This window comes from Phoca vitulina, unplaced genomic scaffold, assembly GCF_004348235.1.
Source record: "Phoca vitulina isolate PV1807 unplaced genomic scaffold, GSC_HSeal_1.0 scaffold41, whole genome shotgun sequence".
In the NCBI taxonomy this organism is placed as follows: Eukaryota; Metazoa; Chordata; class Mammalia; order Carnivora; family Phocidae; genus Phoca; species Phoca vitulina.
In genome coordinates, this window is record NW_022589744.1 from 15,598,114 (window position 1) to 15,611,498 (window position 13,385).

The 13,385-nt window shown below is 61.4% G+C and overlaps 1 protein-coding gene across 3 annotated transcripts in view; it reads left to right on the forward strand.

The window, feature by feature from the left end:
* The window catches only part of PVALEF (parvalbumin like EF-hand containing), an 11,854-nt gene extending 1,518 nt beyond the window's left edge, over positions 1–10,336 (forward strand). Inside the window, exons 2-6 of one of the 3 annotated variants that reach the window (XM_032429473.1) lie at positions 4,919–5,272; positions 8,842–8,954; positions 9,182–9,317; positions 9,625–9,740; positions 10,155–10,336. In XM_032429473.1, coding sequence (XP_032285364.1) covers positions 8,849–8,954; positions 9,182–9,317; positions 9,625–9,740; positions 10,155–10,201 — 405 coding nt within the window. In that variant the 5' untranslated portion in view covers positions 4,919–5,272; positions 8,842–8,848 and the 3' untranslated portion in view covers positions 10,202–10,336. Of the gene's footprint in view, positions 1–4,918; positions 5,273–6,182; positions 6,217–8,841; positions 8,955–9,181; positions 9,318–9,624; positions 9,741–10,154 lie in introns of those variants that run through there. The other 2 variants (XM_032429476.1, XM_032429475.1) reach the window with 2 other exon arrangements.
* The last annotated feature ends 3,049 nt before the right edge of the window (positions 10,337–13,385 follow it).

The following is a 13,385-nucleotide window of genomic DNA, read 5'->3' on the forward strand; positions in this document are numbered from 1 at the left end:
GGGGGGGGGGGCGGGAGGGGGTATTTTGGCACTAGCCACCCCAGCCTGTGCCACGCAGCGAGGGGGGGGGAGAAGGTGGCGGCCGCCCCCGCCCGGGAGTGCACAGCTCCGGGCGTTTGGGGCGGGCGCGGCGGCGCTGGGCACCGAGGGACCGTCCGCCCCTCCCCAGGCCGCGCCATCTTGCACCGCTGCGGCGCCCGCAGCAGGGGGGCCCGTGGGGCGCGGGGGCGGGGGGGGGGGTGAGGCCAACGCCCGTCCTCCCTGTGGGAGCCGGGGGAGTTACAGTGTGGCTGGGATCTGGCCTTTATGTAACTTGGGTCACGCTCGTTCATCCGTCCATTCATTCCCTGGCCCGATGAGCACAGCCCCTTGGCAGGGCCCGGCTGGAGGGCAGGGGTGTTGTGGGAGCAGGAGGGGGGCACCTGCCCAAAGCAGGCCCGGAAGGCTTTGGGGAGAGCAAGGCTCAGTGCTCCTGGCAGAGGAGTCGGCCCCTTAGGGAGAGGGTGTCAGAACGTGACCTTTTTCTCCTAAGGGGGCCCCCTGTGTAGAAAGTACCCGAAGGTCAAAGTACCTTCAGACCTTAAGGGTCCCCTGAAGGGGCAGTCCCACCCCACCACAGGCCTGTGGAGGAGAACAAGCTGTCCAGAGCCTTCTTACCGGCCCTGACTGGGTGGTGGCTGCTGTAAGCTGCTTTGCCCCCCGGCCTCGGTGGGGGGTGCACCAGCCACAGGTGAGGTGGCCAGTAGGGGGCCTGGTCTGTGGCAGGTGCTCAGATCCCAGGGGCTAGGAGGGTCGGAGGCCACCGAGGGTGAGGGTGGCTGAGGGCTGTGATCTAGGAGTGTACCCAGGGAAAGGGGGCTGGGTCCCCAGTCGGGGACCTCCCTTCCCCACCCAAGAAGGTGCCGCATAACCTGGACCCCAACCAGTCCGGGGAGCCTCCTTGGGGACAGGCAGGGGAGATGTCCAGTGGCCCTAAGTAGCCTCTGTCCAGAGCCTCTGCACCACCGTGGCTGGCCTCTGTGCCAGTTTGCCTGTGAACACACATGTGGGCGCACACCCTCCCAACACTCGGCGGCCGCCTGTAGCCGAAGCCTCAGGTGGAGGGTGGGCCAGATCTCGGAGCTTTGGGGTTCCGGATTGTCCTCTGGGGTACAGGCAGGGCAGGAGAAGACCCGGGGGCCCCAGGTGCAACACTCCCAGCCCATTTAACCATAGTGACACCCCTTTCCCCCGGGGAACCAGGGTCCTCTGAGGTTTTACTGGAACCAGGATTCCTGCTACTCCCCGAGCATGGTGACCATTGAACTAGAAATGTCCCAGGTCCCCCCGCCATTAGTCTATTCCTTGGGTCAGGGCTTCCCATGTGAGGCCAGCCAGCAAGCACGCACTGCCGTCCCGGTGTGGGGCAGGAAGGCTGGCCCTGCAATTCAGGGGACGGTCTGTGTGTGTGCTTCCCGGAGGCAGAGACAGGAACTGCTGTCCTTCCGGGGGCTCTCGAGCCCAAGGCCTCCAGGTCAGCGAGAGCCTGCCCCTCGGCTGGCGTGATGAGGCCGACTGGGCAGGACAAGGTACTTCAGCCCTGTGGAGGGCAGAGCAGAGCTGCTCGGGGCCGGCCAGGCTGCCGGGGACTCTTCCCTTGGCCTCCGGGCTGGAGGTCCAGTCCCCCGACCTCTGAGAAAACACAGGTCCGGCAAAGGACCCGCATACCAGCAGGAAAACGCAACAATGTGGGCCCTGAGTTACAGGGCCTTGCTTGTCCAGTGGCAGCGGCAGGGACAGTGAGAGAGACCAGTCCCAGTGTATAGGGCAGGCAGGGGTGAGGGCGGGCAGGGGTGGACCTGCCAATCTGGGGGTGACCAGTGGCCAGCCCACCCCAAGGTTCCCGCAGGGGCGGCTTCTGCCAGTCCTGGGTTGGCCAAAAGTTCCTGAAAACATGCCCCACTCCTTCCCCTGACCTCCACAGCCAGAACAGGGGCTGGGCCTAATAAAGGGGGGGCTGGGGTGCCACATACCTGAGTGACCACTGCCCAAGGGGCTGGCCTGTCACAAGGTGCTTCCACCCATAAAGGCCAGACTGGCTTTGCTAGCACAGGACACTGAGCTCTAGGCCCACGGAGACCGAGGTCATAGGCAAGATGCCTCGGGGCCTACGGTCACAGAGGCATCCAGGGCAGACCGTGTCCAGCACAAGTCCTGCCTGGCCCACGCCTGGGGCGGTGGGGGGAGGGCGCCATTCCCTGGAAGGATCCAAGGGGGCGGGCCTGGCTGGGAAGGGTGTGTACAGAAGGGAGTTCGGGGCCAGAGGAGATGCAGGAAGGGCGAGGTCTCTCACATGCAGGAGTGACGTGGGGCCGGGGGGGGGGGGTGACATGAGTGAGGCCCCGAGGGGGCCCCAGAAGCTCGGGAGTTGTGTCCATCGGCAGGTGAGTGGGCACAGGAAATGCAGTGGAGTGTCACCAAAGCACTGACCTGGGGGCGTGCTCAGCAAGAGAAACCAGACCCGTGTGAGGGACCACACTGCCCCCAACCATAGGGACATGGCGGGGACGGGGGATGGGCAGTGCCTGCCGGAGGGGCGCAGGGCCTCTTTCTGGGGTGCTGAAAGTGTTTTGCAATTAGAGGTGATGGTTGTACAACCCTGTGGATGTCCTTACAAAACCCTGAATCGTGCGTTCTAAACAGTGACCTTTATGGTGTGTGAATTATATCTCGGTAAAGCTGTCCAACTTAGTTATCAGGTAACTAATACTTTAATGTGATGTGTTAAAGAGTCAGAATCGCTGAGAGCCGTGATGAGCAACAGCGCAATCCTGATTCACGCGACAGCCGGAGCAGAGCCGCCCGGGGGCCTGAGGCGAGGGCAGGCCCGGGACTGTTTGCCTGTCGGCCTAGCGCCCCTTCAATCCACGCCCCCGACGCGCACCCTTGTCGGCCCATGCCAGGCACTGGGGAGCCCAGGAGCCTGGCCAGCCTGCGGGTGGCAGCCTCCTTCGTGCTGCCCCCAGGGACCTCCGGGCCCCTTGATTAGGCCCCTAATAAAGAGAGAGAGCCTGCTGTGCATTCGGCCTGGGTCCTCACCTGAGGCTTGGGGAGAGGGTCACATGAAGGGACGGGCCTGAGGTGGGAGAGGGGGCAGGAGGCAGCAGAGAGCACAAGGGGTTCTGGGCAGGGGCCTTGGTGAGTGTCCGGGAGCCACCCTGACAAATGACCACAACCCGGGGCCTTAAAACAGCAGAAATGGTCTCTCACAGCTCTGGAGTCTGGCCCTGAGCTGTTGGCAGGCCCGTGCGCTGGAAGGCTAGGGGAAGCGCCTCCTGCCTCTACCAGCTCCTGGTGGCCCAGGTGGCCCAGGTGGCCCGTGGCCCGCGGCCATGTCACTCCATTCTCTGGGTCTCTCCGGTTCTCATAAGGACCCAGCCAGCGGATTGAGGGCCCAGCCCTATCTAGTATGGCCCCATCCTAACTGTACGGCCCCATCCTAACGTGGGCACATCGACAAAGACCCTATTTCCAAACACGATCCCATCGATAGGTACCAGGACTAGGACACGGACATACCTCCTGGGGGGCACCATTCATCCCACTACAGAGGTGAAGGACACAGGGGCAGGGCCAAGGGCACAGGGTCGGCGTCCGTGGAGCGCCTCCTATAAGAGGACACACGAGCTCGCCTGGATTCAGCCCACAAGCCCACACTTGGCAGTGCCCCAAGGACACTCTGCTTGCTGGGACTTCACCCCCGGAGGGTCAGCGTACCCACACCCCAGACCTGCTGCCTGGGGGTAGGGGTGGGGGTCAGGTGCTCCTATTGTCCCCACCGGCCCGCCCCCACCTGTGGGGGGTGGGTGCCGCTGAGAAGGGGATGGGCCTGTCTCCTGCCCCCAGAACTCTCCTCCACAGGCCTGCCCACCACAGCCGTGCTCGGCAGGGTGACGAGGAGAGGGGTCCTGGCATTTGCCAAAGAGCCCTCAGAGGGCAGAGGGCAGCCACCAAGGGTGCCAGTGCTCAGAACCAGCCAGGCGCCCCCGGCAGCCCCAGGGGGACACGCCGGGACCTGGGAGGCGGCGGAGGCTCGAAGGAGCCTTGTCCTTCCGTCAACATGGCTCGCTGAAGAGGAAGGGCTAATTGGTCTCACACTCCTTGGGCTGAAGGCAGGGCTGGAGGGCAGCGGGATGGGCAGAGAGCAGGCCAGCTGGGATGACAGTGTCCCCAGGGCTGCGAGGTGGTTCCCGTTACCCTCCAGGCCAGCTCAGCGCAGAGCAGGGGCCGGGGCCGCAGGCACAGAGGTGCGGCCCAACTCCGGACAGAAACGAAACCAGAGGGGCCGCCAGGAGCCGGCCGTCTGTCAGCTCAGGGCAGGTGCTGGTTCCAGGGGCCTGGAAACTCCCACCAGGCTCCCCACCCCTCATGTGCGGCCACCAGGCCTTCCAGAAGATGCCTCCCCCAGAGGGCCGGGCGGAGCGGGGCTCAACGCTGGGCCAGTCCCACTGTGAGGCCCTCCAGTGCTGCTTATTTATGTTTTCTGTTTGATTTATGCTTTATTCGAAGCAACGTTTCCCATTCCACATTTTTTTAATCGAGGTGAAATTCATATAACATAAAACAAACCATTTTAACGTGAACAATTCAGTGGCATTTAGCACAGTCAGTATGTGCAGCCATCACCTCTATTCAGTTCTAGAACATTCTCCCCACTCCCAAACCCCAAAGCTGTTAAACATGAATTCCTCACTCCCTTCCCCTCCAGCCCTCGGCAACCACCGACCCGCTTTCTGTCTGTATGGATTTGCAAGTTCTGGGGATTTTATACAAATGGAACCAGGCGTTATGTGGCCCCTCTGTGACTGGCTTCTTTCCCTGGATGTAAGGTGTCGAGATCCATCCGCATCATGGCATGTGGTTCATTCCTTTTGTGCAGAGTGGCCTTCCGCTGTAGGGACACGTATGTCGGGTGGCAGTCAGCGTGCCTGCTGGGGACCTCGGTGTACGTGCGGACGCGCAGGCGTGCATCCCACACCGGAGCACCGAGCGCACGGGTGTGTTGGAAAGCGTCGGGGGAAGAATGTGGAACCCTCCACCGTTGGTCCCGATCATCCCACTCTTGTGAACACAGCCAAGGAGCAGGAGACACTCCCCTGGACAGAGATGCACAATGAAATAGCATCTCTATGAGCAAAATGCTGGGATCTGTTTGGGGTCCAGCAGCAGATGGCCATTGGAAGTTTCTGGAAGGTCCTCAGCTCGCCGGCCTCATGTGAAGCTGTGACACAAGGTAGCGCACAAAATGTTATATGAATTTCCCGGTGATGCGTGAGCGACTCTCACACCAAGAAGGCAGATCTCAGCGCCGTGTCCACGCTGTGCAGAATGACCAGGGAAACCCGCACAGAGAAAGTGGTGGGCAGGGCTGGGAAGAGGCTGCACCCCAGGGTCTGCCCTGGTATTGGGGCATGGCACCGTTTGTGAAAACCAGTGGACGTGAGGGGTCTCCAGGCAGGCCAGAGCTGGGAGGGGCTCTCAGGGTACATCGGTCTCTGGTGTCCCCATTCTCAACCTGGCGACTGTCCTTCGAGGGGCCTCCCCAGCCAGAGAGGCCAGCCCTGCCCGGGGTCACACAGCCCTGCTCCCCGAGACTGCAGGAGGCAGCATGGCCTGACAGACCGGCCTCTCCTCCCCTCACCTTTATGGCCAGCCCTGACCCCCTACAGCGACCCGGGGACAAAGGACAGCTGCCCGACCCGGCTGCTCACTGGATGCGGTCCCTGTCCAGGGGCTTCTGGTGGCTTCTCGGACATGCCGGCCAGCTCGCACGCCCTGGGTGACCCTGGCTGGCCCGGCCAGCCCTCTCCTGGCCCACCACCTCACCCTGTAAGGCCCGCGGGCAGGGTGGGCCCTAATGCAACAGACAGAAACTTCTCTTGCTCCCCGGTGCTGCCACTCTCCCCACCCCCACCCTGGGCTTCGGGAGGCCGGGCGCTGCTGACGGTCAGTCTGCCCCGCCCGGCGTGGATGTGCCAAGTGCCAGTGAGCCCCTGGGGGAGGCAGGCCAGTGCCAGGCTGGAGTGCCTGGGAGGGGCGGGGGGTGGGGAGGACAGGTGCAGCCCAAGCTGTAAATAGGCCCAGTGGCTGCAGGTATAAAAGCTGGAGCCCCCACAGACTATCAGCAACCCCAGCCTGACCTGCCTCCCCACAGCCCTCGAGCGAAACCAGGCAGAGGTGAGCCTTGCCCAGGGAGGGGTGGTATGGGCTCTGGGCCCAGCCAGAGCTGCCCACACTGTGTGGCCAAAGCTTGTGGTCTCATTCTCATCCATAGGACAAGTGGAGGCCCAAGGGGCTGAGGAGACCCCAGGGAGGTCCAGGGGAGGCAGGAAAAGGAGGCGGAAGGGGAGGGGCAGCCCCAGTCTTAGAGGCAGCCGCGTGCACCTGGGTCTGCAGGGGTGGGCACGTGAGCATGCATGTGCTTATGTGGGCCTCTGAGAGAGTGCTAGGATTTGGGGAGCAGGGTGGGGAGGCTGAGACCTGCTCACTGACCTCAGGGCCCCAGGTGCTGACTGGGGGGCCAGGGAGCCTGCCCGGGCAGGGGGTCCAAGGCCAACAGACCCACTGACTCCGGTGGGCACACGAAGTCAGCTCTGGATCCCCTCGGACCCAGTCCCCATCTGCTGGGGCCCCTGCCTCTGTCACCTCCCCCCACCAGCCCCCCAGCTCATGCAGCATTTTTTCTTATATCAGCATCTGAACTTGGGGACTCACCGGCAGATGCTAGAAGCAGAACACAGTCCCCAGGAGGGCTACGCAGGCGGTCCACAGTGGTCTGGGGTGGGGCGACGTCCCTGCCAGCCTTGGGAGGGCATTCAGGGCACAGCAATGCCCGGGACAGGTGGGGTTCTGGGGGGTCTTAGCCAGGTTTTAGAACTCAGTCCTGCTTTGGCTGTGGAAGGCAGTGAGGCGGGAGGGAGGGAGGGATCCCGTCCGAGGAGAAGGACGAAGTGGGAGCAGCCCAGGAGGCTGGGCAGGGGCGCGCAGGGCACCAGAGGGCTGGCGTCATGTGGTGCCCGCAGTCCCCACCCCACAGCTCTGGTGAGACATGTCGGCTTCCCTCTGGGGGTGAGCGAGACGCCATCCCAGGCCCTGGGTCAGGGCTATAAATAAACCACCAGCAGCCCGAGGCCCCAGGCCCTGCCCCCGCACCAGCTCTGATCTCAGGCTCCCCGGCCTTCCTGTGGGGGGTACCCCCCCTAGAGCAGTGGGCTAGGACTGGGTGGGGAACACAGCCCAGGGCGCCCAGTGCGCTCTGCAGACAGGATGTCGACCCCGGGCTCTGCCAGACCTGGCCTGGAATTGGGCCCAGCCCCTCCTTCATAAAGCGTGGGACACGGGCTCTGGCGGGCCCCAAGGGGCAGGCGGGACAACCCCTCCTTCCAGAATGGAGTTCTGAGATTCTGGCATGGGAGAGCGGAACAGGGGCTCAGCTCAGGATGTGGGCTGGTGGGGCCCGTCCTGTGGGCCTCTGTGGCCCAGGTCTGCCCTGGCTCGCCGCTCACCACCCCCACCCTGCCTCCCAGGCCAGCCCCCCAGGAGCCGGCTTTCGGGCATGATGCACAGGGGACCCATCTCCAGGCCTACCTCAGGCCCCAAAGCCCTTTCCCCAGTATCTCCCTTCCCTCCTGACTCCTCATAAGACCCTGAGAAGGGGCAGGATGGGCAGGGGTCTCCCCATGTCACAGAATAGCTGTGGGGCACGGCCAGGGTCAGGAAGGAGGTCACGGTCCTGGGGCTCTATCCCGCACTCCCTGCACCCCCAGGCTGCCAGGCTTGAGCTGCAAACTTTGACCCGTGGCTTCTCTTTTGGGAGGAAAGGACACTCCCCCGGCCACTGCCCAGCTCCACTCAGGATGCACGGGCCACAGGGCTGCCCTTCCTGGACATGGGAGTATGTTCCAGAACGTTCTGCCACCCCATGAACTTTTGAGAGGGCCAAGGAGCCTCTGAAATAGCTGTTTTGCCACAAGTCCCAGAACCCAACCCCCCCTGGGGACAGCAACCCGAGAGCCCAGCAGGTCACAAGGCACTGCCTCGAGGCCACAGGACAGCCTGGTCCCCACCTGCTGGCCCCTCAGCCTGTGACCAGACCCCCACCCTCCTGGCTGGACTCCCGGCCTGCCTCAGACTCTCCGTGAACTGAGGACAGTGACACGCACACGTCCATGGGGCCTGTGGGCAGATGCCTGGAAAGGCGGCAGTGGTGCTCCCTGCTCAGAGCATCTGGGCATTGCTCAATGCAGAGCCAACTCGCTGCAGGCGGTGAGCGGCCAGCCGGGAGGCCCAAGGCCTGCTGGTCTGGGGTCTGGGAGAGCGAGGCCCAGGCTGTGGGCCCGGAGTCAGGGTGGAAGGAGGTGGGGCTGCAGGTAACCAAGAAGGCTTCCCAGAGGAGGCGGCTATGAGATGGGCCTGGAAGGACAGAGGGAAGTTCCCTGGCGGCGTTGAAGGGTCAGAGGGCGGCCACCACCGCTTCTGAGCAGAGTGAAGGACCCCAAGCTCACCACTTGCTGTCTGGGGGCCTCAGCCTCTTCTGTGACATGGAAGTGGTACTCAAGGTGGCCAGCCGGCAAGAGGGGGGGTCTCGGGCGCATCTTCCCCCAGGGCCCTGGACACAGGAGTCTCTGCAAGGCCAGGCACCCCAAGGGCCTCTGCACCTGGGGACCCTGCTCGGGAGGCAGGAGTTGGTGCCTTGCGGGGACTGTGTCTGTTAGAGTTAGGGTTAGGGGTAGGATTAGGGGTAGGCAGAGTGCCCCCACCCTGCCTGTGTGCACCCACCGAGCTGGCTCCTGTCCACCGCAGGGCCAGGATGGACGAGGACTTCTCCTCTCAGATGAAGAAGATGGCCTTGGCTATGGGCACATCCCTGTCGGACAAGGACATAGAGATGCTGCCCACAGACATGAGGCATCACGGTATATAGCACACCCCTCATCCCCAGCATGGCCTCCCTGCCCCGGGCCCGGCCCAGCCATGGCCAAGGAAGCAGTGGACACCGGAGCCCATCTGCGGGCTCCCCCTTCCCTGGGCTGAGCGGCGCGGGACACATGGGGTGGGGGAGGGGAAGAGCAGGCCACGGCAGTCCCCACCCCAGGGCAGAAGCCTCCCTCGGGCCCCCGTGACCTGCGCCTGGCTGTCCTAGGCTCCTTCAACTACCTCAAGTTCCTGGAGTACATGCAGAAGTTCCAGGCCTCGGGGCAGCTGGACAGCGCCATCCGCCAGGCCTTCCAGACCCTGGACAAGGACAAGAGTGGTTTCATCGAGTGGAATGAGATCAAGTAATGGCCAGTGGCTGGGGATCGGGGTCCTGAGCCCGGGGCCTAGGGCCCAGTCCACAACAACCACGCCCACCCCAGCAGAAGACCTGGTGCCCCTCCCCCCGCCCAGTGGGCCCCAGCTGGCCTCTCGGGAGGTGGGGCCGGCCGGAAACAGTCCAGGTCCACAGCACTGGGGCCAGGCCCAGAGACCCCTCTCCAGCAGGGCCTCAGTTTCCCTACCTGTAAAATGGGGAGTGAGCACCTTGCAAACCATTGGGCACCAGCCAGACACCCCTCGGCTCTGACCGGAGCCCACCCCTGGCCCCAGGTACATCCTATCCACCATTCCCAGCAGCGGGCCCACCGCCCCGCTGACAGACGAGGAGGCAGAGGCCATGATCCAGGCGGCCGACACGGATGGGGACGGGAGGATTGACTTCGAAGGTGGGTCAGCACAGACAACGGGGCCAGAGGTCTCTCTCGGGTCTTCCCGGCCCGCCTCTCCGGGACCCCACAGCACCGTTAAGTGCCCATCTGGGCACAACACTGAGTAGGCTCCCCGACCCCAGGCACGCAGTTCACAGCCGTCTTTGCTGGGTAACCGTCCCCCCCCAGAGATGGGAAAGCAAGTGTTGGGGGTGCTGAGCGGGCAGCTGGCAGGGAGCCGCTGCGGGTTTCTGAGTGGGGGAGAGGTGGGTGGAGATGGCCGTGGGGAGGCTCGGCTGGATGGGAGCAGAGGTCCGAGGCTCCCTGGACAGAGAGAGTGGTCTGAGGTGGGGAAGGAGGTTTGAAGAAAGGAACCAGGCCTGAGGCCCTCCATGGCTACCCTGGGGTCTAGAAATCTGTCTCCTATTCTAGAATTTTCTGAATTGATCAAAAAGGAGAAAGTGCCAAAGAAGAAGTAGTGTACACCCAGCCCCAGGCCGGGGGAGGGTACCCCATGCGGCATCGTGGGACATCTGCGTGGCCGACCAAGGAGGCCATGGGGGTGGACACAGCACATGCCAGGAAAATGGAAGAACAGCGTCATTAAATGAACAATGCAGCCCGAGTGTTTCTTGGGGGCAGTGTGTGAGCGGGGGTGGGGGTGGGGCCGGTGTGTGGGGGTGCACGGGGGGAATGGGAGGCTAGGCGGGTGGATGCATCCAGCCCCTGCCCCCTCTGCCTCCCCCTTGTCCCCATGTCATGGGGGGCACCTGCAGAGGGGGTCCCCCCCGCCGGCTCTCGCCCCTCCCAGCACAGTACTCTCTGTGCCTAGACCCCCGCAGGACCCCCTTCCCCAGCCGGGCTCTGCTAGGCTGCCCTGGGCTCACACAGCAGCCACGTGAACACAGAGCGGGGATACCTGCGACCCTGGGGTACAGCCAAGGGGGCCCTGGCATGTGCCCTGGGCTGTGCACTCCGGGTCAGTCCTCTGCCTGCCTGCTTGCCTTTTTCCTCCTCTTGATGCCCTACTTCTCCCTCCCTGAGCTGGTGCCTCTGCTCCCCCCCGTGCTTGCCCTCCTGGTGGGCTCCCGTCCTGTGGTTTAAGTACCACGTGTGAGCCAGGGCCCCCATCCCACCTCTCTCCTGTGCTCCCGACTCCTGTGCCCGTCTGGGCTTCCTGACACCCCGTTTCATGTGAAAAAGGCATCTCAAACTTAGAGAGCGAGGCTGAGCTCCAATTTTCCCTCCGTGAAGTCCGGCCACCCGCCCCTTCCTATCTGTTAGCGCCGCGTCACTCCTGGGGCTGATCCGGCTAGGAGCCTTGCGGCCAGATGCACAGGGTTGGCCGCACTCCCCCTCCATCCTGGGGACTGGTCCCGGGGAGAGCCCTGGGCCCCCTTCAGAGCCCCACATGTCCACAAGTGGGGGGCGAGTGTCACTCGTGGTGGGAGTGGGTTTCCTCTTCCAGCTGCTCCGGGGGACTCTACAGCCTCTAGGAAAGAGGGGCCAAGGGGGCTGGACCACGCAGAAGTGAAGGCGCTGCCCCTCACGAGCACCCTCGCGGGGCCATGGCAGGAGTGAGGCCCATCTCACATATCACCCTCCCCTCCTTTCCTCGCCTGCCTTTGTGGGAATCTCAGTGGCCCTGCCCTCAGAAATCACCCAGGGCCCCCCTCCCTGCCACCATCCTGGCCACCACCCCCTCTTGCCTGGGTGACCACCATAGCTCCTGGATTGGCCTCCCTGCCTCTTCCCTCTGACAGTTGGTTCTCAACACAGCAGTGGAGAGGTCCTTTAAAAATAGAAGTCAGATCTGGGGCGCCCGGATGGCTCAGTCAGTGGAGCATGTGACTCTTGATCTCGAGGTTGTGAGTTCAAGACCCATGGTGGGCATAGAGCTTACTAAAAAAAAAAAAAAAAAAAAAAAAAAAAACTCCAATCCGTCACTCCACTCAGAACCCTCTAGAGGCTCCCCTGTCAAGCCAGGTCCTTGGAACACCCACATGTCTTGTTCCCCACCAGGCCCCGACTTCAGCCACATTGCTCCCTCTCTGCTCCTTTTGCACGGCCGTTCCTGCCTGGCATGCTCTTCCTTAGATTTATATCTGCGTGACTAACTCCCTTGTCTCCCTCAAATTTCCTCAAATGCCACATCCCAAAGAAATCAATCCTAACCCACCCTATTGCATATCACACTTGCCCTGGCCACGCGTTCTGCATCTCCTTGCCCTGGTATCTTTCCTCATGGTACTCACCATCCCCTAATATACTACAATATTCATTTATTTATAATGTTTATTATGAGCAAAAAGAGCGTCAAGGACATGGGGTCTGAGTCCCAGGGAAGAAAGGCTTTGAGAGATGAGCCTGAGGTTGTCACAGGTTTCCCATCAGGTGTTGGTAACTGCGGCCAAGAGGCTGAGAGCTGAGGAGGGCACCCAGCGGCCTCCTGGGTGTTTGGCATCTGCCAGGGAGGAGGAGGAGGGGCTTGGCTTGGGGCTCTAAGGGGTTAGAAGTGAGGAGTGAGGACAGGAGAACCAAGCCAGTCCTCACAGAGACTGGAGTCTGGCCTCAGCTAGCCCAATTCCTCCCCTCACTGCCCCTCAGAGCAGAAGAAATCCCTCTGGGCCAGGGGCCAAATATAGCTCAGTGCAGGCCAGATTCGGCCATGCCCATTTATTTGCATTTTATCTGTGGCTGTTTTCAAGTTATGCTTAACTGGAATGCCACAGAAAGCCTGAAAGTAAAAATAATCGCAGAGATATACCACACAAACACTATGGTGAGAAAGCTGGTACAGCTACTACTATCCGATGAAAGAGACCATAATGCAAGAGGCACTGCTAGACAAAGAAGGCCATGTCATAAAGATGAAGGGTCAGTTCACTAGGAAAACACACAGTTCCAAATGTGTACGTACCCACTAACATAGCCTCAGAATTCGTAAAGCAAAAATGAGCCAACTAGAATGAGAAAGAGACGATGCACAATCGCAGTGGCAGATTTTAGCATTCCTCTTGGGAACTGACAGAGCAAGGAGGAAAAAAATCTGTAAGATACAGGAGACTAGAAACACAATGAATTAACTCAACCCGAATGATAAAGATCAACTCTGCTTCCAACAACTGCATTCTCTTTAAGTCAACAGATAGAGAGTTTACCAAAATTGACCACATTCTGGCCATAAAGCAAATCTCAATCGAATCAGAGTTGAAATAACATAGAACATATTTTCTGACCATAGGTAAACCAAGCTAGAAACCATAAACCAAAAAGATAAGAAAAGCAATGCATGCGGAACCACCCACAGTTCACAGAAACCACCATGGAAATTAGAAAATATTTTGAATAACGAAACTACAATATACCAAGGCTGCACATTGCTTGGAGGAAAATTCAGTGTTTGCTGCATGGACTTGGAAGGGCAAGGCCGACCATCAGTGGTCTAAGAACACTTCCTGAGAAGTCAGAGAAAGAAAAGAAAACACTTTAAAGGAGAGGGAGGGAAGTAGAGGAATTCTGACAGGTCAAGGCCAGTGCTCCCTGGCCTGCCCCCTGCTGGAGCGCACACCCCACAGGGCAGGCTGTCGGTCTGTTTGGCCAGGGAGGATCTGCCCAGCACAGATCTGACAGGAATTTCAAGGATTTGTTTGGGCTTATCTC